The sequence below is a fragment of the Planococcus citri genome, chromosome 5 (assembly GCF_950023065.1).
Source record: "Planococcus citri chromosome 5, ihPlaCitr1.1, whole genome shotgun sequence".
NCBI lineage: Eukaryota > Metazoa > Arthropoda > Insecta > Hemiptera > Pseudococcidae > Planococcus > Planococcus citri.
Window position 1 is genome coordinate 70,566,112 of NC_088681.1, and position 24,901 is coordinate 70,591,012.

At 34.7% G+C, this 24,901-nt stretch overlaps 1 protein-coding gene across 6 annotated transcripts in view; it reads right to left on the bottom strand.

The window, feature by feature from the left end:
- ss (spineless) overlaps positions 1-24,901 on the bottom strand; it is a 176,525-nt gene that overhangs the window by 116,709 nt on the left and 34,915 nt on the right. For 5 of the 6 annotated variants that reach the window (XR_010559381.1, XR_010559382.1, XM_065368470.1 and 2 more), the window contains exon 1: positions 16,828-17,450. The exons of the other annotated variant lie outside the window; for it this stretch is intronic. Coding sequence is in view for 3 of the 5 variants with exons in the window: in XM_065368470.1 (XP_065224542.1) it covers positions 16,828-16,892 (65 nt within the window). In the remaining 2 variants the exon portion in view is untranslated. Of the gene's footprint in view, positions 1-16,827; positions 17,451-24,901 lie in introns of those variants that run through there. 6 annotated transcript variants of the gene reach the window in all.

Genomic DNA, 24,901 nt, shown 5'->3' on the forward strand with positions numbered 1-24,901 from the left:
CGGTTTGAAATAGTTTCCTATCGATTTGGCAGGTCTAAAATAGGATATATCCAAAATTTTTGCTTTCTAGGTCAATTTGGTAAAATTTTGATTTTTTCCCCTTCACTTTTAGCCTAAATTTGATTTTCAAAAATTCACCAAAAATCGAAAAAGGCACTTTAGCACTTGAAATTTTGACAGGTGATGAGTAAAAATTATATTTCAGTTTTCCACCTCAATTTGATCAAATTTTAGATTTTTCGTGAAAAATGAGTCAAAAATTTGAATTTTTGTAGTCAAAAATTGTAAACTATTTTGACAAAGTCGTTCGATATTTCGTTCGGGTAATTTAAATTCGGAGAATCTGATTCGGGGAAATATCCGGTCCGGATAATGAATTTGGGAAACTGTACCAGAATCATACATATATATATTTTTAATTTTCCCACATTTGGGGGGGGGGCTCCACACAAGAGAGCCAACATCATTTGGGGATCCAACGAAATTTTTTGCTTGAAAAAAGGGTTATGTAGAACAATGCGGAAATAAGATATTTTCAAAAAAATTTTCCCTGATCTTAATTTATTTCAACTTGGGGGGGGGGTGCTCTTTACTACGGGCCCAATATTGTTTGAAGGGCCGAGGCAAGTGTTTCTTTTTCAAAATGGGATTATTTATAGAAAAATTCTGAAGCAGAAACAAAGAATTTTGATAAGTGGATTTTTTCATTATTATATTTTCAACTTGATGGAGGGAGGGTACCGACAGTGACACCACTTTTTTGCAAATAGGTAGGGGAAAAATGAAAAATAGGTAATTATTTTCTCACCCGAGGTAACAACTGTGGGGGATGGGAAATGGAAAATTCCAACTTTTCAAAAATAAGATACACCCTGTAGAGAACATGGATGGAAAAACGACCAACGGCGCAGGAAAACGTAAAAGCCAAAATTACCAACGTGAAAACTTTCATTGGCGAGAGGTTGGGCGATGGTATAAATGATATACCTACTTCGATAACGATGGTGAATCACGTTTCCACTTACTCGGCATAAATTATTCTGTATATACTAGTCAGTCAAACTCGACCATGTTTTTTACACCTGCATTTACATGTAATGATCGATCGTAAGAAAAAAAGAAACAGAAAAAACAACACCCTCGACCTCATTCGGACTCTTAATACGTCAATGGAAGCGAATTTGAAAAAAAAATTACCGACAGAGTACCTACCTAGGTACTTAACTCTTCAATAATAAATAACATTCCAAGTTAAAACTTCAGCCTTTGCAGGCTTTTTCTTACGTAATTCTTATTCAAAAATTCTTTCCTCATAACTAGATAGGTAATCGATTGTCATTTCCTTATAAATTTATCGTATCCTTTCAAAATTCAAAAAACATTCGCTCCGAAAAAAGGGTTTAAAAAAACCTCCAATTCGAAACAAAAACAACAACAACAACAACATCAACACAGAAACAAAACAAAAACAAAAACCAGTTCGGTATACAAACGCCAAGGGCCCGGCTTACAGGAAGTAACCGCGCAGCGCAGGCACTAGAGAAGACCTTTTCTACTAAATTAACTCGGTTAATTTACGCTTGAATTGTGCAGCGAATATAATTCTATCAAAATCGCCGCCATCGCCACTGCCACTGCCGCTGCTGTCGTCGTCACGGCGCGGCGCGAATCCAGTACAAATTATTTTTGTCGGTCGAATTATTCCAGCATATATGGAGTAGATGCGATTGCCGCAGCCGCCACAGCAGCAGTCATTATCGATTAGGTAAAACTTTGAAATTCTTTCATCTTTACCTCGGAATACGAGTATAGCACACTGCTGCTGACTGCCGCTGCCCCATATCGTATTTACATACCTATAAGATAAACAACGTCTTCTCCGGCACTCTGGCCGTGTCGTCCGAACTATAACCATACCCAGAGACATATATACACATAGCACCATCCTTCAACCAAATACGAGTACTATACAACATCTTTATAGTATATTAGTATACGAGTTGTGTATACCTGGCTGATGCACATTATACATAAATTAGATAGCTCAGTGCCTATTCTAACGTGTAGTTCCAACAATATTGTGTAGCTCCAAAAAATCGATGTGCAGTTGGAAAAAAAATTGTGCAGTTGGAACAAAATTATTCAGAATCCAAATTGAAAAAAAAAAAAAATACTAAAGGTACACTATAAAAACTGCACAATGCTATCAAACAAATAATCAGGTAAAAGGTAGATACATAAAATGTAGTAGAAAAAATTACCAAGTAGCAGTGGCACCCAGTGGATGGAAATGTGCTATTGCAGAGTCTTTGAGGGTTCCAAAAATTTTTCAGGAGGACCCACATTTTTTTCAGAAAACCCCCAATGATTGCCATGAGTTATGTGAAATTTTTTATGAGCCAGTTCTGTTTACTTCTAGGTAATGATAAAAAACCAAATCCGAAGACAATTTTGTAACGCTCTTCCTACTGATAATGAGCTATTTCTGTGGAGAAAAAAAACTTTCGAGGCTCTTTTGAAGAAATCTCGGGGAAACGTAGTTATGCCTATTACCTATTTCAAGTTTTACAATAATGTCGATCCATCATTATTTTAAAAACATTTTAAAAAAAATTGAAGAGCTGAAGAGCTAAAAACCAGCTTATTTTTGATCTACAAATTAAAGTAGTTTATCCAAATTTGAGCTGATTTTCAGACAGTCACACACAGTACGTTTTTTTTAACCAACCTTTTTTTAAATGATTGATTAGTGGAGAATACTGGTTGATAAAAACGTCCTTGATGTGCTTGCCTGAAAATCAAATTAAATGTGGACAAACTTGTTGAATAGACCCAAAAACAGACCATAATTTTTAGCTGCCCAAATTGATTTCCACATACTTATTTCGTAAAGAGCAATTTTGAAATTATATTTCTGGGGGGAACAAAAATCGCTCTGGAAGTTCCAGAATGACTAAATGGCTAGAAATTACAATTTAAGTTAGTTCATGGGAGTTGATTTTAGTTACAGGGCTCCAGGGGGAGGGGGTAAGACTGAAATATGCTCAACTTTTTCCGCCAGATTTTTGCAACTTTTTACCCCAGGTACCCCCCCCCCCCTTCCACGGATTTTTCAATATATTTAGCCAGAAGTTGGAAGCAAAAATGTTGAATAATTTAAATTTTTCAAATACGATGCTACCTAGTAATGCTACAATCACAACAAATTTGAATTGTTCCATTGCACGGTTGGTGTAGTAAGATCAAAAATCAAAAATTCGCACCTCTTTTCTTATTACGTATTTTTTGTGGATTTTCTTCGGCATTTGGTCTGTGAAAACAAAATTTAAAAAGAGGACAGAACATAATTTTTGGAAAATTTTCAATTTTTCCCGAGCCAACTGAGGGTAAAAGATATACTAAGAAAACTCACAATTTCAATATGATTTTCAATATAAAAGTTTCAACGTTAAATTTCAAGCTTTTTGGTATTTTTGAATGAATCCTCGCACTTTTTTTTTCGCTATTCTAAGTTACATAGAATAATTTTTTGCTGTTTCATTATTTCGCACCCATACCAACCCTGTATTGATTGGGTTATGTCTATTAAATTTCTGAAGGTAATGTTTCATTGTTGAAATTTTTTTAAAAATTGACAAATTCAAAAAGTAAAATGGCTGATGCAAAAAGTTGATTTTCATAGCTTCAACATTTAAAAATTCTAACAATAGTTTTCAGGGAATTATAATATGTAATTTCAAAAATAGAAACAAGGGCCTAAAGGCCGGAGCTAAGCTAGGGCAAAAGCTTTAGAAAATTTAATAATTTTTCAAAATAAAACAACATCACGTATTTTTTCAAGTAAAAAGTTTTCTTTTTCAAAAAAATATGAAAAATTGCTTTGAATTTTCTCTCTCTTTTTTTGGATAGGGGGGGGGAGATATCCTTTAAAACGAATCTCAAAAAATTTCAGTCAGTATTGTGTAGCTCCAAAAAAACCTTAGAATAGGCCCTGGATAGCTACGAGTAGGTATATAGACTGAAATAAATGGAAAGAATAACCTGGAAAAAAGGTAATAAAAAAATCGCCGCGCCACACGCGTATATGAGGCGGAATTTCTCACACGTGAAACTACATACAACGCAGTCAATCGGTATTAATTTATAGTTGCGAAGAGAGACAGACTAGTTGACAACGTATAATTCAACCATCAGTACGGATACGGAACGGGGCATGGGCATGGGCATTGGACACAGTTCGTATTCAACTTGACCAGCAGTCAGCAGCGTACCTCTTCCTCTATATACCCATTACCTATTCTATACGAATACTCTCGTACGCATAATCGTAGACGAAGCGAAGTCGTGGACACGATATCGCTATTCAGTATTCACTGTATACCTGGATCGAACAAAATTGCAATTATGCGAGTTACGTATTACAATCTATAATATGTATTGTACTTGTCAAATGTTTCAAAGAGTTTCCCAAGGCTGCAGCACGGAAAAAAGGCAATGTGATTATGGACAATCAGTCATTTTTAAATTCATCGATATTCACCGTAATAACAGCTAACGGGATGGTAAACTGACAAGAACGAATCATTATTGCCTATGGCTTGTAGGTACCTCTAGGAGGATCACATTGGATGAATACATATATTTTTTTTCAAAATTGCATAACTGAGATTGAAAAGGGCAGTAAGTATATATTATTTGAAAATACTCAAAAGAAAAAATGTTCACGAGTCACCGACTTGGCCTCTTCCTCAAAAAACTCATATTTTCAGAATTTTAGATAGAGTGGGGGGTGGGAGAGAGCAGGACCAGTACGCTGTTCGATAACACTGATACAAAATAATAAAAAACAGAATTTTACATCTCGACATGACTGGGCAATAACATTTTTGAATGGAACAAAGAAAAATCAGAGAATAAATGAAGAACATTCCTTAACTTTTGATAGAAAACTAAATTGGACTCCTCATTTCCTAAAAGTAAAATCAGATCTCATGAAACGCCTAAATCTGTTGAAAATAATCAAAAATACCAAGTATAATCCATCTCGCAAACTCCTACTTCACTTATATAAATCTCTAATTCGCAGTAAAATTGAGTATGGAAGCCCATGTTTTGCAAATATCTCAAATAAAACTTCAAATATCCTAAAAACAATTCAAAATTCAGCCCTAAGGATCTGTATAGGAGCCCTCTATTCCTCTCCAATAGATAGCGTTTATTGTGAAGCGGCAGAATTACCACCAGATTTTAGTAGAACTCTCGTAACAAACAAATTCATCTCAAATGCATCCACCAACCCTACCCATCCACTCCAAACTCAATTAACCCGCCAAACCCTCAACATTTTGACCATATAGAAGGACCCATTTCTAATTTCATCACAATGTTGAATGATCTTCAACTCAATCCTAAAACTCTCATCCAAAAACCAATATTATACCCCCCCCCCCTTTGGCTTCTAAAGCCTCCTCAAGTCAATCTACAGCTTATTAACTACTCAAAAAATAGCCACTCTCCATTAGTAATAAAACAGAACTACCTTGAACTCTTATCAGAATACAAAAAATTCAATCTTTGCTTTACAGAATAACAGATGGATCAAAAATACCAACACTTCACACAGGATATGCCTACTCTATAAATGATAGAATTTCAAATTTTAAAATCCATAACTGTTCTTCAATTACAGTTTATGTGTACCCAGCCACGTTGGAATCTTAGGAAATGAAATAGTAGATATTAATGCAAACTCTGCCACCACCCTTTCTCCCCTTATATTTATCACAGCTGACGACCTCAAATCTATCTTCACCCAAAGCACACTTAAGAAATGGCAAAGCTTTTGGTCCCTCCAAACCACAAACAAGCTCTTTCAACATAAAAAAACAGTCCATCCTTGGAAAAACCTCTCCCACTTGGAACAGACTTGAAGAAATCATTATAACCAGACTGAGAATTGGCCACACAATAATCACACACAATCACCTCTATGAAAAGGCCCCAAAACCCACATGTCAGTTCTGCCTGTCAGAACTTATATCTGTCCAACACTTACTATTTCAATGTCCCTTCTTACATCAGCAGAGACTATCCCTACAAATAGATGAAAGATCCCTATTCATACCAGACGACCCTTCCGAAATTTAAAAAATTCTTAGACCTAATTAAAAAACTTGACCTTACCAACTCGATTTAAATCTCACACGACGACGGGTGTAATAATCAAGTAATTACAAACACCCCCCCAAAAAAAAACATTCCAAAATACACGATCAGACAAAATTTCAAAAGTTGAATTTTATTTCTTAATTTTTGGAGAATTTTTGAAAATTCTTTAGCCCATTCCCGAACTTTTTTCCAGAAAAATGAGCAAAAATAACCCATCTTCAAAATTGAAAATTTATAGCCAAATAACCTCAACAAGACGTGAAACCCCCCTCCCCAGACGAGAGCTCAATTTAAAAAATGTATACTTCGCAACAGTAGAATTTCATTTTTTTTTTTTTTACTTCAAATGATATCTCGATATTCACGATCATGTACTGTATGAATGAAAATCAGTTGGTTAGTTTTAATTTTGCCATGTAGCAGGGAAAGTACCCCAATTGGTACAAAAACTTTCAAATTGGACCAAGAGGAATCGAAAAAATATCCCAAAATACATCACTAACAAAAATTTCAGGAGCTGAATTTCATTTTTAGATTTTAGCGAATTTTTGAAAATTCAAATTCGGGTCATTTCTAATAAAAGTAATGAAAATTTGATTAAATTGACATGAAAAATTGAAATTTCATCATAACCTTACTTTCAATCTAATGACCGTAAGTCGATCGGTAAGTAATGGTTCCGAACTGTTCTCAAGTCTCCAGCAGATTTTGATGAACTTTTCTCTTTTTTTAAAAATTAATAAAATAATCACCGAAGCGACATTTTTGAAAATGAGTGCCTGAATCGATATACGGGGGGGGGGGGTTGTCACAAAATGGTAAATCCGAGTTCATATTATGTGGGTGTTGAATTTCATTTTCACTCTACTGACTATAGAGTTTTTTGTTCGAAAATTGGAGAACCTGAAAATTCGCTGGAAGCTTCAGAACGGTTCTAAATCATCACCAATCGATTCGGAAAGTCGGAAATAGAGCACAAACCGACCTTTAGCTTTTTTCGTTCACGCATCCGCGTGTGAGCGATGAATTTTTCATATTTTTTCCCGTGAAAATAATGACTGGAAAAAATTTTGGTTTTGAATCGGTACAAAAATGTTGAAAATGTCTGCGTAAATCAGTCTAGGGAGTCACAAAGATGGAAAATCCGAGTTCATAGAAACTGAATTTGATTTGGACCCAACTTACAGAATTTTTTTCGAAAACTGGAGAATTCAAAAACTTGCTGGAGGTTTCGGAACGGTTCAAAACTATCACCTATCGAACTCGAGAGGTCGAAAATGGGCTACAAACAACATTTCAGCTCTCTAGGTTGATTTTGTGAAATTTTAATTTTTATTGCTTTTTTCAGGAATTGCCCTAAATTTTTTGAAAATTCGCTAAAAATCTAAAAATGAAATTTAGCATCTGAAATTTTTGCTATGTAGGTATAATAGTGTATTTTGCGATTATCTTTCGATTCCCTTTGGTCAAAGACATCAAGAAACCAGCAAAAATAAAACATTAATCAAATTTTGTAAACTTCGAGCTTTTGCACAGGAGGAGGGGTTGCAACTTGCACTTAAAAATGTGGAATTTTATAGATTTTTTTTTTAGGTCATTGTACCATGATTTATTGCCACAAACGAAAAAATCGTAGAACGTTAGGTAAGCCAAAAAACAGGACTTGAAGAGTATATTTTTCAAATGTTCAAAATTGAAGAGAGGGAATGCGGGTGCCCAAATTAAAAATTTTCTGTTTCAAAGAGAACTTGAAAAAAAAAAGATAGAATAATGGAGAATTTACAAGTTTTAAAAAATGAAAAAGAACACGACTTCTTTCAACTTTGACAAAAAAAATCAGATTTTTCAGACAATCTAAGTAAATTACATGCCTTTCAACGGGAGAAAGTTCGAGATGAAATTTTTTTTATTTTCAAAAAGAACTAGAAAAAAAATGAAGCATAAAATTTTTAAACAAAAAATATGTAGATTGATTCAGAAAATGAAAAAACAGAACTTCGAGCACAATTTGTATAATGTTTCAAGTGGAGGAGAGATAGGGGCCTGGAGATCATAATTTATTCAAGTTTTAATTTTTCTGCTCTCAAAATAACTAGAAAATACAAAAAATTAATGGAAAATTTCAACGTTTATGACCGTAAAAACTTCTTTTTTTCTGGAATAATTCAGACATAAAAACTGGCGATTTTGGTAAAAAAAAAAACATCATCCCTCTGTAAACATATAAACGATGAATCCAGTTTCACTGCACTTCCAGCAGCAATTCGGTACCTTGAGATGAACTGATGAACAGGTAGCATCTGAGACGATTTTCGGCCAAAGGGTCAAGGACCGTTTTCGACATCTAATGTGAGGGGGGGGACTTTTTAAAATTGAAATCGAGCGGATAGTTGGCGTTTTCTTTGATTCATCGGCAAAAAAAAGCGAAACTATCTGAACGCAGACTAATTTATGAAAAAAAATTCTATTGGGTATTTGAATTCTCACGACGTGCTTTTTCGAGCTTTGTGCTTCGACTGACCCTCACTACCACATCTCTATACAAACTTCGATCAAACAAGAATAAATCGTTAGCTCACGTCTGCATCTGCAGTCTGGACTATTCCAATAGTACACGCAAAGGATTCCATTAGTGTATTTGAAAAACAACACGAGCACATACAAGACTACCGATTTGAGATTTACGCATTTCAAACGAGCAAACGGAAGCGATAAACTTGATGGTAGAGTAATATGCGAGCAAGTTAAAAGAATGTACTGAAGCAGGGGAGCTGCTACACAGTTGTGTTTTTCTATTCTTCTGATATTATATAGGCATAGGTACCTACTCGTAATAATAATAACGGTTATGAATTATGAGCGTTGAATATTCAAACTAGTTACGCGTCTTCAAATTAATAAAACATCTATTAATAGAGAGGAGAGTTTACCGGTTGTGTTCTTCTGTCCAGAGAGAGACAGAAAGAAAGGTAGGGTGTACAGCACCGCGAGAGCAGCGGCCGCAACTGACTCTGAGACTATAAGGTAGCGTAGGAGGGCGCCTCTTAATGTTACTGTAACTAATAATTACAGGTTTTTAATATTATAATACGTGCCGAGCAAACTTCATCATCAGCGAATAATTTTTTCTTTAATAAAAACGTACGATGCATTTATTATTGCTGATAGTATTAATTACCTAATCTATGTGTATTGATCGTTATGTGTATACCTACTAATGCCCTCAGAAAGTAACTTCTGGGATAGTTATTACAAAAAGTGGTCAGGACTGGAGGACTCAAATTTCGATCACACCGAGATCTTTTGATCAAAAATTCAAAAATCAAGAGTTCAAAAGACCCTGGTCTGGCATCAGATCTCAATTCTCATGATTTGCAATTGTACGAGTAAAGTCTCATTTGACAAACAAAATTACTTCACTATGGGTAGGTAATTTGACATAAATACGTAGGTAAGTAAAATTCCACGTCATTGAATAGTATTCAACTTCCATGATTACTACATATGAATGAACAAATTAATGAATTTTCGCAACAAAAAATATTATTCACACTATTACAACCGATACATCATGATGCATGTAGGTAGCGAACAGCGGTATAATAGCGTTAATGAACGAAGAAGAAGAAAAAAACAACCCGAAGCTAATAAGAACATCTGATCAATTTGCAACTACTGTTCGAGAAATGCCGCTACATGCGGAAAGGTAATTAATTTTTACGATCGTTTTACGAATTAGGTAGCATTACGAGTAAGTATAAGACGTATTATAGAAGAGAGAACATGCACGAAGGGATAAAGAGGACAAAAACGCAGAAAGAAATTGATCAGCTTCAGCTCTCGCATTGGCTTTTTGACGACGACATACCTACCGATCGTAAAACTGAAAAAACATTCGTTTTTAGTGCGATCAATCTGACCGCTTATATGCTTTACGATCGTTTAATTATTCATTTTATTCGGACTCGTTCGCCTGTCGTGCAATAGCTATTAGGACGTCTTATTGACACATATACATAACTACCTATATAAAATGATGAATTAAAAAAAGAAAAGAAAAGAAATAAAGAAAAACATCTTGCGCAGTTCGCAAGATCAACCGACTTTGCTCTAAATATACACCAGTAATTTACCAACATTTATCTCAGTAATTTACCAGACATTACTTAAAAATTTACCAATTTTTCAAAATGCGCGGAAGTACCCAAATTTACCGATTTAATGAATACGAAAAGTCGAAAACATCGACAAAATAAAATAGTCAATCATAAGTAGCCATCATATTACACTTTTATGAAATTGATTTTCAAATAAAAATTAGCGTACTCATGAAGACGTAACCGTCATATTACAAGTGGAATAATATATCAGGAAAATTGTTGACAAAAAACAAAATTATTACCAAAATTTACCAATTTACCAAAATTTACCAATTTACCAAAATTTACCAATTTACCAAAATTTACCAATTTACCAAAATTTACCAATTTACCGAAATTTACCTATTTACTGAAATTTACCTATTTACCGAAATTTACCAATTTACCAAAATTTACCGATTTACCAAAATTTACTGATTTACCAAAATTTACCAATTTACCAAAATTTACCTATTTACCAAAATTTACCTATTTACCAAAATTTACCAATTTACTTAAATTTACCGATTTACCAAAATTAGAGGTTTTTAATGGCTTAATTTTTATCCAGAATTGAAATTTAGCTATTTACTGAAATTTACCAATTTACCAACATTTACCAATTTACCAAAATTCACCAATTTACCAAAATTTACCAATTTACCAAAATTTATCAATTTACCAAAATTTACCAATTTACCAAAATTTACCGATTTACCAAAATTTACCGATTTACCAAAATTTACCAATTCACTAAAATTTACGAATTTATCAAAATTTATCAATTTACCAAAATTTACCATTTTACCAAAATTTACCAATTTACCAAAATTTACCAATTTACTAAAATTTACCAATTTACCAAAATTTACCAATTTACTAAAATTTACCAATTTACCAAAATTTACCGATTTACCAAAATTTACCGATTTACCAAAATTTACGAATTTACCAAAATTTACGAATTTACCCAAATTTATTAATTTACCAAAATTTACGACTTTACCAAAATTTACGAATTTACCAAAAATTACCCCAGCAATTTACTAACATTTACCTCAGTAATTTACCAGACATTACCCACTAATTTACCAATTTTCCATTTTACCAAAAATTACCCCAGCAATTTACCAACATTCACCTCAGTAATTTACGAGACATTTCCTCACTAATTTACCAATTTTTTACCGAATTTTAATTACCCCAGTAATTTACTGTCAAAGGTTTTTACCAATTTACCAAAAATTACCCAAGCAATTTACCAAAATTTTCGACCAACTTTAATTACAAGTAATTCACCAAAAATAACTAATCATTTTATTTACTAAAAATTACTATTAATTAACAAAAAAAAAAAAATTATCAAAATTTACTGGCTATTTACCAAAAACTTAATGGTTTTTGTTAAAACAAAAATTACACTAGAAATTTTTGAAAAATTTTGATTTTTTATGGCAAAAAAATTTTGGACGGATAAAATTAACAAAAAAATTACAACAAAAAATTTTCTCCTCTTGACTCGCGCGGGATTCGAACACCCGACCTTCGGCGTACCAATCTGCAACTTACACACCCTAACCACCCCATCTGTTTGTTGGAGGTGAGTCGTTTGCGAGATATAAGGGTTTACACAAATTTCTGCTTATCCATAACGTTGAAACACACTTAAACGTTCATATCTCGTAAACGGCTGAACCGATTTCGACCAAATTAAAAATTTCTCTAGTTCAGTATCAAAGCAATATTTTGCCATCATCAGTTTCGACTTAAAGTTCGGAGCTTTTGAGTTCAGCGTGACACAAATTTATACATAAATTGATATATAAATAAATATATAAATATTCTAGGGGGTAAACTCGTAACTTTTTTATAGATTAACCAGCAAACTCATAACGTTTTGACAAACCCGTAACCTTTTTAGGACGTGACTTTTCGATGAGGTGCCATATGAATCTACAAGGTGTGGGGAGTCTACTGGCAAAGTTTGAGCAGGGACGTGAGATTGCCGTTTATACACTTTCTCTTTTGACTCAATTTTCAAATGAGTGCATAGCCTAAGTATTATGTACAAGGACATGAGGAAAAGGTGTTTATTGCCAAGAATCATTTTTTACGTTTTTTACGTACTTTTTGGTGATTTTGGTGGTTGAAGATGTCCTCTTTCACATGGCGTGGTCAAAAATCGTCTAAAATAACTTTTTGACTGCTGAATTTTAATTTTAAGTTTATTATACAGGTCCAAATTTTCGTGTTTTTCAATCTAAACATTGATTTTATGGGAAAAGTATGCATCCTAGGAAAAAAATGCAATGAAGGAAAGTGTAGAGAATTAAATTTCCTTTCTGCTCAGAGCTGGTTATTTTTCTGTAGGATGCTTTGTTAAAAAAGCATTTGCAAAAAACAGAGACGTATGAGACTTTAAAAAAAAAGCTTTCTGAAAAATTGATGTTTTGGCAATGAAATACCTTTCCACAGGTGACCCAAAAATCAAGTTAACGAATATAACGCGGCCTAACATCGAGTACTATCAGGCCTATGGGGTGACGCGTCGAGCGTATGCACAGCAACGAAGTTACAGAGGGGTCTTGAGATTGCTGTTTATACAAAACGTTATGAGTTTACCTGTATGCGGCTATATATAAATAGATTTAAACTTAGTCATTGTGGTGCCCGTTTTAAGTATACGTAGTCATTGTGGTGCCCGGTTTTGGGCTTGTGGCGCCCAAATCGGGCACCACAAGGTCTTTTTATATAAAACGATGTAGAATTTGATGAAATGCACTCTAAGGTGAAAAAAAAATTTTTGAGGCAGGCACCACAAGTACCAAGTTTATATAACGGGCACCACTATGACTAAAAACCTTAAAAAAAATAAACTGCTTTAAAACACCTTTATCATACATATATATATGATCCTCTATGTACGCGGGCACCACAATTACCATAAAAGACCCGGGCACCACAAGGTACTAGGTATGTGTATTCATAAATATATATATAAACTTATCTCGTTTTGCGCCATATGTCTTATCGTGATCAGCACACTCCAAAACGTCAAGAAAACCCACCCCCGCCCAAATCCTCAACCATCATGACAAATACAATACCTTACTTTTCCGTTTCACGGCAAAGTCGGTAAAAAAAAACAAGGAAAAAGGTTCAAAAAGAAATCAATTCCGGACTCGAATAAAATCATTTTGATGTCTTTGAGAAATTCTCATTTTGCAACGACGGAACTGAGCACCCCTCAATAATTTTTTTGTAAAAATAATAGGTTGGCAACATCGAACTCTGTAATGTGCCTAGTAGACCACCTAAGTAGGTAGGTACATATCCACATACAATTCAGATTAGGTGTGAATAATTTTTCGAATGAAAAACATTTTCAATACGTTTGATACGGTTTTGAAAAAAGTCAGAAAAAATATTATGAATTTTGGTTCAAAATTTCCAAAACATAACTCTCTTGGACGATTTTTTTTTTGTTGAAAAAACAGTGAATTTTTGACTCAAACACCTTCCATTTCAAGATTTTTTAGGAAAATGGAGGGAAAGAAATATTTGAAAGAAACCCCCGATTTATTCGAAAAATAATAACCTGTTTTGAAAAAAAATGGTTCGGTCTCAAATGAAAGTATTCGAGTAGTGCCGTGCAAAAAGTGGATAACCCAAAATTTTGAATTATCCCCTTTTTGTCTGGAATTCAAGGAGTACTGCGCTTTTTTGCAAATACAATGGAGAACAAAGCCTGTCAGAAAAAACTAACGACTTTATGAGGATTAGAAATTCAACTGGTTCAATCTCATTCTGTCGTAGAGTGCTTAGGTTCACCTGTAGAGCCCTTCAAGATTCCAGCGCATCATTTTCCAAACATATAAAAAACGAAAAAAAGGTCATTATCGATATTGTGAATTTAAAACCTCTCCAACAGCCTAAAGCTTAAATTTCCGTTTGAAAACATCTTATAAACTCGTAATTCGTACAGTAGAACATTGATTTTTACTCCCAACTAAATTGCTGAGAAGAAAAATTCATCTTCCTCAAAAATAAATAGATAACAGCCCCTCTGCCCCCTTGCATAAAAATCAACTCGCGGGGAAATTATGAAAATTTTGCTATTGAAAAAAAGCAGAGCAAGTTGACTAAGTTGAGCTATAAAAAGGTCGTACATAATTGGCCCTCGATGGTTTTTTAAACTAAACAGGAGCCTAAAAGATCGACCAGGATAAAAAAAATTGAACACCCGGGGCGATGTTTTTGAGATGGGGGAAGAGGGGTTAAAATGTGGTTTTTTATGGTCGATTTTTTTTTACATTTTACACCACACTGAAATAAAAGTTCATATTTTATGGAATGTGTAGTTAAACGTGATGAAAATATATGATTTTTTTTCTAAATTTTTCGCCGAGTAATGGAATTCTGAAATTTTCAAGCAACTATTTTGTAATGAAGCTTTGAAAGCACAGTCACCATTTTTTCACAAAACATACAACGTAATTTATTCTAAAATATTTCAAAAAAAAATTGAAATTTTCGAAGTGGTGCAACATTGTTAAAAAAAAAAAAATTAAAACCGTGGATGCCTGTTGTTCAATTACCTTCGATTCGACTGCGTTCGAGCGCAAAACATTCCCACGATAGCGCGTGGGAAGAGGCTGCGGAGCTTCCCGGGTTGGATTGACACGAATATAATTTTGAAAAAATACAGAAAAACATTGTTTCCAGACAACTTTTTTAAATCAAGAAATAAATTTGAGTGAAAATAGGTCTAAATTTCAAAACTCAGCTCAAGAAGATGATTTTTCAGCGAAGCTTGAATTCCGTCACGATGGTTGTACTTACTTAGGTATATTGATTTCCAAGTTGAGAAAATTTGAATACACCGGCTAAATTTTCAATGGCTATGATTAATTTTATTCTGATCCTAAGATGGGGGGGGGGGGAATTAAATACATTGAAATTAAGAAAAAGTTTAGAAATTTTCCAATTTTATCTATTAGAAGTTTTATAGGGCTTCAAAAACCACTGTTTTCAGACTGCAGTTGGCCTACCTAATCTTTATTTTTCAGCTCCTCTCTCTCATCCCTATAAACTATTCTATTTTGTTTACGTCCATCTCGAAAGGTAATTTTGGAATGTTGGTGGTTCAGACATGAGATACTTGAAGCATAATAAAATGGAAGAGAAGTAAAATTCCTTCAAAAATTGAGAAAAGCAGCGCAGTATTATGAAAAATCCTACCCCGTCTAGCGAAAACACGAAATTCGTTTTAATTTGCCAAAGACTGAAAAAATTGATCATTAAAAACCACATTTGGGATCCCCACTCCCAAAACGATTGTTCTCATGAGTCCAAAATTTTCGACAAATGTTCTTCTTCAACTTGGCCGACCTTCTAAGCCCCCCCCCCCCTTCTTTTTGAAAAACTATCGAGGGCTGATTCGATTATCTCGAGCATTCAGGAGGTACTTGGGAGGGAGGGAGGGAGGGAGGGAGGAGTATTTTTGGCGAATCTCTCTCGAGTAATCGAACTAAGCTACACAGATTTGAAGGGAAAAAATGATTATTTACAAATACACGTTTCGTTTCAGATCAGTCTTTAAAAACGACAACGTTGGCAAGATTTTTTCAAGGGGAGAGAATTCCGGATTTTCGAGCATGAGAAAGTCAAAATTTCCAATGATCTCCCAAAATATATCTATATTTTACAATTATTTCAAAGACGAAGATGAAATTACTCCGAGAGCAAAATGAGAGAGCAAACATTTTCCAAAAAATTAGCCTATAAAGCAGAAAATACCTATACATTTTTATAACGTATGTTTGAATCAAATTTTCAAATATCATGAAATTTGAAATGAACGAATTAGTAGCACAATTATGGCTCGAAATTTTCTTGATCGCACATTTCATTTTATTCCAAACAATAAACTCGATTACAATAAACGAGCCTATCGTTCTTTTACAAGTTCAATGGGTTTTGGGCCCCATTTCACAAATTTCGAGTGAAAATCTCATAATTCTTTAACCATTTTCTTTCGAAAAACAGATGTACCAATGATTGCCTCAAAATACATTTTTCACCCAGCAACTCAAGTAACTCTACACTTTCAACAAAAGTTCATCAATCATTCGAGAGGTGCTTCAATCCATCATTTAAGAACACGACAAACACATCCAAAATCTCCAAACACGATGCGGCCTGGCCTCAATTTCAGAAAGTACAATGTAATAGGTAACTATGGTGCAAGCGTAGTTTTCTTTGCATACATTTAGTGTCAGTGAGAGTATCTAATTGGGATTCCATTTCACAAAAACTACCAAACAGATGTGAGGGGCAAGAGAGAGGGCATTCGTGATTTCAAAATTTTCAATTTTTTGTATGTATATAAACTTCACAGCATACGTATTTGTCGAAGTCCAAATGGACCTGCATAATTATTATGATATGACCAATTGACCAATCATTATGATACACTTATTGAGTATTATTCTATAGACAGATGGAATTCACAAAATACCTTTTTCCATTCCTGCGACGTCTTTTGGTGGCGTAAACAGTACTCAACGGATTCATGCCTAACATGGTAGTAGCTGGAGCAGCAGCAGTATTCACGGTTGCAGGACCAAGAGGTTCAGTGGGGTATACCTCGATGGGGCCAGCCCTTATTCCACATCCCCCTGTTCCTAAGTACTCCGTTTTGACCGCGCACTAACCAATTCAATGCATTTTAACAAGATTGCACAGCATCGCGGTCGCAACTATAGCGACAATACGTGAGATCAACAAATATACTATAATATACGATCACCACGACACCGAGTCTTAGCAGCTTCGAAACCAAATTTCGGCGCAAACAGATTTCATCTCAACTCGAAACTATATACACATCTAATTAGTGGCAAGAACGCGCACATACGATATCAATAATAGAATGATATTGAACAAAAACTCAAACAAAACGCAACTTAAACGATTTTTGAGGTCGGCTACGAAACTATACGATCGATATTCGGCTCGATACGACGATTTGATCAATTGATCTCATAAATTGAAAGCACACGTGATTTGATCGCGCACAACGCGAAAAACTTGAAGACCTCAATAACAACAATACGCGCTACTGTATGAGCGAACCCCAAATACACATATTACTAGTACTCGAATAGGTAAGTCGAAGGCCCCCACTTTGGACGCTTATTTATTGAAAAAAAACCACGCCTTAGCCGCTCGCCAACCGCCAATACCATAACGCTAATATCATCGACCGAAACAATGGCCGCAGCTAACGGTCCCTGATAGGAGGAATTTTACTCGAGCTCTGTTCACCGCTCTACACTGTACTACTGGTGCACACAGTACCTATTCCTTATAAACGTGCCCTGTCTGTATACACATCTACATAGATTCGCAGAACAGCAACAGCAGTATACGTTCACTTCACACGATGCCTATGCTGTAAAAGTGCTACCAGAGCTTTTTCCTCGACCCTTGGTTACAACAATACTGACTGAAATGCAGCAGAATAGTTGTAATGTAACACTCCTTTATACGAGATTGTCGCGTTTAGTATAGGTACAGTTCGTCAAGTTATACGTACCTATACCTACTTTACGAGCTTTTTAAGAAAATGTCAAATTATACTTCAGTTTTTAGGCCCTGAGAATCTGTTTTCGAAACTACATTAACTGTACTCCTCGCAGATTGATTACTCACAAAAGAGGATTTGGAGGGGGGAGGGAAGTGAGATTTTCGAGTGAAGCGTCAAAGTGCAAGTTCCTTGACCTACCGACTGCAGTAATAGAGGACGGTCAAGAAAAGGAAAGGGTGAGAGGGGGTCGAATTTTGCAAAAATTTCGAATTGATTTTTCAGAATCATTTCTTATTGAGTTTCAGAATGAAATTCCTGTTTGCCAGAATTTGAATGCATTTTGATCTGAAAATACGAAAAACATGCGCATGCGCTTGATGTCAAATTCAAAATTCTGCCAAGTTTCAAGTTGAATCCATTCGTTTGAATTCTTTTTCGGTTAATTGGGCGAAAAGGTAGGTATGACAAAACTCATTCGGAAGGTCAAAAAACATACATTCTGATACCTCCGTCGATGATATTAAAAAATAATGCACCCCTCCCCTCCCTGTCCCTACCCTACCCCATGTTGGATTAAATCCACAAATTTGAAAAACGAAACATTAAAGTACATCTTAAAGGGGAACCTCTTGAGGTGGCCGCCTCCGATTTGAACGGGACCACGATTTTTGGAAAGAGCATGTTCTCAAACCCCCAAATCCAAATTTTCAGCTGCCCAAGTTCATTTTTCGATTTTTGGCGAATTTTTGAAAATCCAAAATTGACTATTTTGGTGATTTATGCTTTTTTTTAAAAAAAAGAACGTAGTTACTTGATCTGTAAAAATGTTCACAATAAATCCCAAAACCGATATTAACCCTCCAAATCCAAATTTCGCCATCTTCAGCCATTCTGGAGCCTCCAGCGCTGTTTTATAATCTCTCCAGAATTTTGAATTTGCGGTCGAAAAACCACTCTTGAGGTGTCCCTCCCAAAACCGACTCAAATGTGGATAAACTCGTTGAAAAGATCGAGTATATTACACACCTCGATTTTTAGCTGCCCAATTTCATATTCATGCTTTCTGGAGCAAATTAAAAATTCTGGAGTAATTCAAAAATCGTGCTGGAGGCTCCAGAATGGCTGGAAATGGCGGAACTCGGCCTCAGGGGGTTTGTTGTGGACGAAATACAGCGATTCGCGCAAATTTCAAAAATTTTCTCACAACCGGTAAAATTTTGATTTTTTTGGATTTTTTATTTGAAAAAAAAACTGTCAAAAAACCACTTTTGAGGTGTCCCTTCCGAAACCGACTCAATTGTGGATAAACACGTTAAACAAATCGTTTATAACACACAACTCGATTTTTAGCTGCCCAATTTCATATTCATGCTTTCTGGAGCAAATTAAAAATTCTGGAGAAACGTAAAAATCGCGCTGGAGGCTCCAGATCGGTGGGAAATGGCGGAATTCGGTCTCGAGAGGTTAGTTATGGACAAAATAGAGCGATTCGCGCAAATTTCAAAAATTTCCTCGCAAACGGGAAACTTTTGATTTTTTTGGATTTTTTATTTGAAAAAAACTGGTCAAAAAACCAATTTTGAGGTGTCCTTCCGAAACCGACTCAAATGTGGATAAACTTGTTAAACAGATCGAGTATAACACACAACTCGTTTTTTAGCTGCCCAACTTCATATTCACGCCTTCTGGAGCAAATTCAAAATTCTGGAGAAATTGTAAAATAGCGCTGGAGGCTCCAGAATGGCTGGAAATGGCGAAATTTGGATTTGGGGAGGTAAATATCAGTTTTAGGATTTATTTTGAACATTTTTACTGATCAAGTACCTACGTATTTTTTTTTTTTTTTTTTAAAGCATAAATCACCAAAATACCTAGTCAATTTTGGATTTTCAAAAATTCGCCAAAAATCGAAAAATGAACTTGGGCAGCTGAAAACTTGGATTTGGGGGTTTTAGAACATGCTCTTTCCAATAATCGCGGTCCCGTTCAAATCGGAGGCGGACACTTCAAGAGATTCCCTTATTAAAATGAAAGAATTAAGTAAAAAGAATCAAGCACTGTTCAGGCATGTGAAAAACAAAAAACAAAAAAATGAAAAAATGAAAAAAAAACAGAAGATAATTTTGAAAAAAAACTAAAAACAAAAACACAAATGTGAAAACAAGAACCGATATCGAAAATTGAAAAACAACAAAAACCAAACTGAAAAATAAAAAATAAAGACTGAGAAGGAAAATGAAAACTTGAAAAATTTGTTTTTAGTTATTTCCCACATTTTTAGTTTTCGATCGGTATTAAATTTTGAATCACGTAAGTGTACTTTTAAACGTCGAAAAAATTAATAAAAGCGGAAGCATAAATAAAAAGTTGATAACTTCTGCAAGTTAATGTTCCCATTATATCGCAATTACACCCAAAGTTTCAAAAACGGAATAAAAACGGAAAAAAATACGAGATTTTATGTTTACTTTTTAGGTTTAATGATTTTTTTCTATATTTTTGACGATTACCTACCTAAGTACCTATACCTTAGCCTTAGATTTTGTGCAGAGCTTGATTTTTTTTTTTCGATATTTGCACTTCTCATTCTTGATACATCCAAATCAGATGCACCCAAAATAAAACGGGAACCTACATACCTACTTATTTGGAGTTTCTGGACTTGGAAAATTTTGAAAAATCGGGGCTAGTGTTGAAGTCAAATGCACTTGGGAGGTAGAATAAACAGATATTTGATGTTTTGAAAACTCTACGGCGATCTTATATTTTTGCATTTGCTTTTTCGACGTCTGGAGTGCATGGATCGCGAAAAAAAGTAAGCGAATTTTGGCCAAATTCAGCAGAGAATTTCATTTTGAGTTGAAAATCACCCACCAAAAATTTCAGCTCCAGAGATGCTCCTGGAAGGGAAATTTGTGCCCTCAAAGAGAGAGCATTTTCGCGAAAAAATCATTTTTACCTATTTCAAAAAATTTTAAGTTTTTAGCTATTTTTTTTTCAATTTCTTGTTTGGTCAAAATCTAGAGGAGGCACATTCGTAAAAAAAAAAAAAAAACAAAAAACGTGTGACGAATGAAATTTTGGTAAAATTTTAAAAAAATATATGTACCTAATGATCTCCGGGCGAGATCTAGAATCTCACCCATGAAATCTGGTCTTTATGATCCAAAAACCTCGTGACATGGGGATGGAAGGTCGAAACCAGCAAACAGTACTCAAGTGGCACCATCCAACTGTATGCTGGACATTGTAGCTCCCTAGGTCAATTTTAGGGGTGGGGTGGGGTCAAAAATCGGGTAAAATAAGGTTTTTTCCACCTTAAATGGGGTGGGGATGACCTAGGAATCTGAAATTTGAATATGTTGATTACAATAGTGGTATACTCAATAATAATGGTATGATTTTGGACCCTTTTCATCCATTTGGGGCCAAATTATGCTTCTCTAAAAAAATCACTTTTCTGTTATTTTCAACTTTGACCCTCCCAACAACAGGAGTAAAATATCCCTATTTCCCAAGTTTAACTGTATTTGATCAATAAGAACAGGTTCCACGTCATGAAAATGTGGTGCTGAAACTTATAAATATATATCTGTTTGCTGTTTGGCCTACCGCAATAGCCATCATTTTTTACAAAAATTTGGCTAAAATTGAAAAATACATCGCAAGTATTTATACAACTTGTTGAACAGAAATTTTACATTATTTATACAAATAGGGAATCGATATTCGTAGGTCCAAGTAATAATTCAGTATAGAGAAGACAGTTCGACAGTTTTATAATATCCTTCTGAAAAATGATTGTTAATTCAAAATGCACAAGAAATTACTCTTCAAGTTGGACAATGAGAAACCAAATAAACACTCGTTTAATGAACAATAAAGTGAAATAGATATTGACTTTTTGTCAAGATACCACGGTAACGAAATTAATATTTTAATAAATTCATAAAGCTAGGTCACCTTTTTTTGATCGGATTAACCCAGAACTTTCAAAACATATTAAATGTTAAAACAATAAATGTCTAACAAGTTTCGTATAACTAAAAGCTTTCATTAATGGATAAAACGTGATCTCGAATTTCTTGAGGGACAACGGGGATCATCCTATAATCATTTCAAAATTTTATAATTAAAGAAATCATCATTAATTCTCATTAAGTCAAGTAGGTAAGTACCTACATCCATACAAACCATCCGCAAATATTATAACTTCAAAAAAAAAAGTATTTTTAATTTCTATACTAGGCGACAGGTCACAAATACAAACGTCCACTGCATATTATGCCTACACAACTACGAAGGCAAAAAAACGCTGGGAAACGGAACCGAAATGAACAGTTACTTCCGCAAGTTTACAATGGAAATTCATTTTCATTGTTGAATCTTATTGTTAGAACACCTACGCCATCAGATTGTGAAAAATATACGAGTAACTATAACGTAATCGAATCGGACAATCTTCGAATAGGCTAATTCCCTCATAACGAGAGCGAAAATCGCAGGTACCCTGAGTATCAACATTTGACAAAAAAAAAAATCCATTCTTCAACCGACGAGTTGGAATTTCAAAAAAATAACAACAATAACTGTATAATTTTTCCTGCGCACAAAATCGAGCTGAAAGTTGACCCTTTCGAGTTTGTTACCTATATCGAGTAACAATCATTTCTCCAGAGATGGCAAACTTGAAAACGGAGACTCGATTATTTTTTTGCCTTTTTTTTTAGGGTGTTCATTGTCGAGTTCAAAATTTTAAAATGTATCAAAAAATGTTAATTCCTTAGCTCGGAAAATAAGATTTTTTTCACTCGATATGAAATATAAACTCACTACTCTGCCTCATTCAGAGTGAAACTTTCTACTGGGCGCCGGCCGGCGTCTCGAATTTCTCATAGACACCTCTGCGAGAATCGCTTAAAATAACATACCTATCAACACAGGATAGTACCCAATATATCCATACTTTTTCAACTCGAACAGACGTCCAGCGATGAAGAGAACCAAACAAGCCGTATCTATACTTATACTTATACAAGTTATAAAACGCTACGAAAAGATTCAAAATTACGCAACAGTACCTCGCTCGTGAATCGAAATTTCATTGAAATAAAAAATTTTCGGGAAATGGAAGATCGCATCGAGTCGCAGACGTTATTCGGCGCAAATTAAAAGAAACTCGATCTAGTTGTTTGGCCTTTAGCTAATATCGGCTCCGATGTACGCCGGCATAAAAACGTAACAAAAATCACTCGATTATTATACCGTGTCGATATCGTGTCAGACCTTCGTCAAAATATTTTTTGACAGGCTCATTATAAGATGCGGGTTCAGTAATCGGCGCGCTGCGAGGATGTGGATTGTGGACTCCATACATATCTATGCACCACGTTATGGTTACACAGCCACACAAGTCAAACGCTGAATATCCAATACTAATTGTATAAGTTGATAATTGGAAATCACCCGCAAATAATAAGTAACTAGATTATTGTAGTATAGACTTACACATATCAAAACTTTTTTTGTCCTGTATAATACCTACATTTAGTTCTCCACTTGCCCTTCAATTTTCACTTCATTCAAAAAACTATTCGTATACCTAATTGTACTTTCCAGAACCAGAAATAAGTATAACTGAAGAAAAGAATACCATGAAGCAAGCCTCCACCGATGATTCGTCTCCTAGACTACATCTTTCCTTTTGTACTAATACGTACACATTGCTGGTACGTATAATAAACTACTGCCACAAAAAGATTTTGACCCAAATATCACACAGATTTTAGACTTGACTCCAGACCTAACTTCGCTAGCATTTTTCTTGCAGGTTCACTTCAGGGTGTACTCATATGCAATTGAGCCCCCCTCCCCCAACCACGTGGTTTCAGAAATTTGAAAAAAATTGAATTTTATACAAGGGCTTGTGAAGTTGTGAAATTTTCATATCAATTTCCTTGCTGATTTTTTGCATCAGTATTGCAAGAAATTAAGAAAATTAAAGGGAAAATCGCGATTTTGGATGAATTGTGCATCTTTATCACAACTTGAAATCATTGAAGAATCTTTTGGGATTACATAAGAAAGATAGGTTCATCATTTCATCATCTCAGATGATTCACGAAATTTTGAAATCGATAGTGAGTAACAAAACAGAGTAAAGTACTTTCGTTGAATTTCTCCAGAAACATTCAGGTCATTTTGTGCATCATGATCAGCATCACTGAAATCCTAGTAAACCTATATTCACTCAATTTTAAGGAAACTTTAGGAGCCAATGACGGAGTTGTAGGCACCGAATCAAAAAAACAAACTGTTATTCGTATTCAGAGCCCCCCTCCCATCCCCAGACTAAATAAACCATAAATGTACCGCACGATTTCTGCGATTTCTAGGAAGGTTTGAGGCCACGTGGGCACGTTGGGGAAGTAATTAAACTGCAAATTTGAGCATAACGACGAACAATTTCAACTGCTGGAAAAAACAACCCCTCTTTACCTACCCCAAAGAGGTTTGGAAGGCTCATGACGACAGCATTTTTTTCTGATGTGAAGAATCTACAAAAAAAAACAAATCTCAAAATCGGGATGATTTGACATAGAATGACCAGTCGTTTTGAACATGTTGGATAGAAATTTCATCATCTGAAAATTCATTCGATTCCCTCTTCCAATTAAAAAACAAAAATCAGACAGAAAAAACTGATTGCTCTAAAATACAGAATTTTTGTTCTAACAACTTAGATACCTATCTGTGTAGAAAAATTCCCACATCAAGACAAAATTGAAACAAAATGGCATGAAAGGTGGCAAGGGTTTCCAATTCTGGAAAAATTTCACTTCAGAATAATAATTGAAGATCTAGAAAAAATTTACTTTTAAAATTCTTCGGCAATTCCTAGTAAAAAGCGAGAATTCTGATAGGAAAAGAAAAAGTTTTTTTTAGCAATTTTAGGCAAAAAAAGCGACACATCGGAACAAATTTATGGAAAAAATCGTGACTT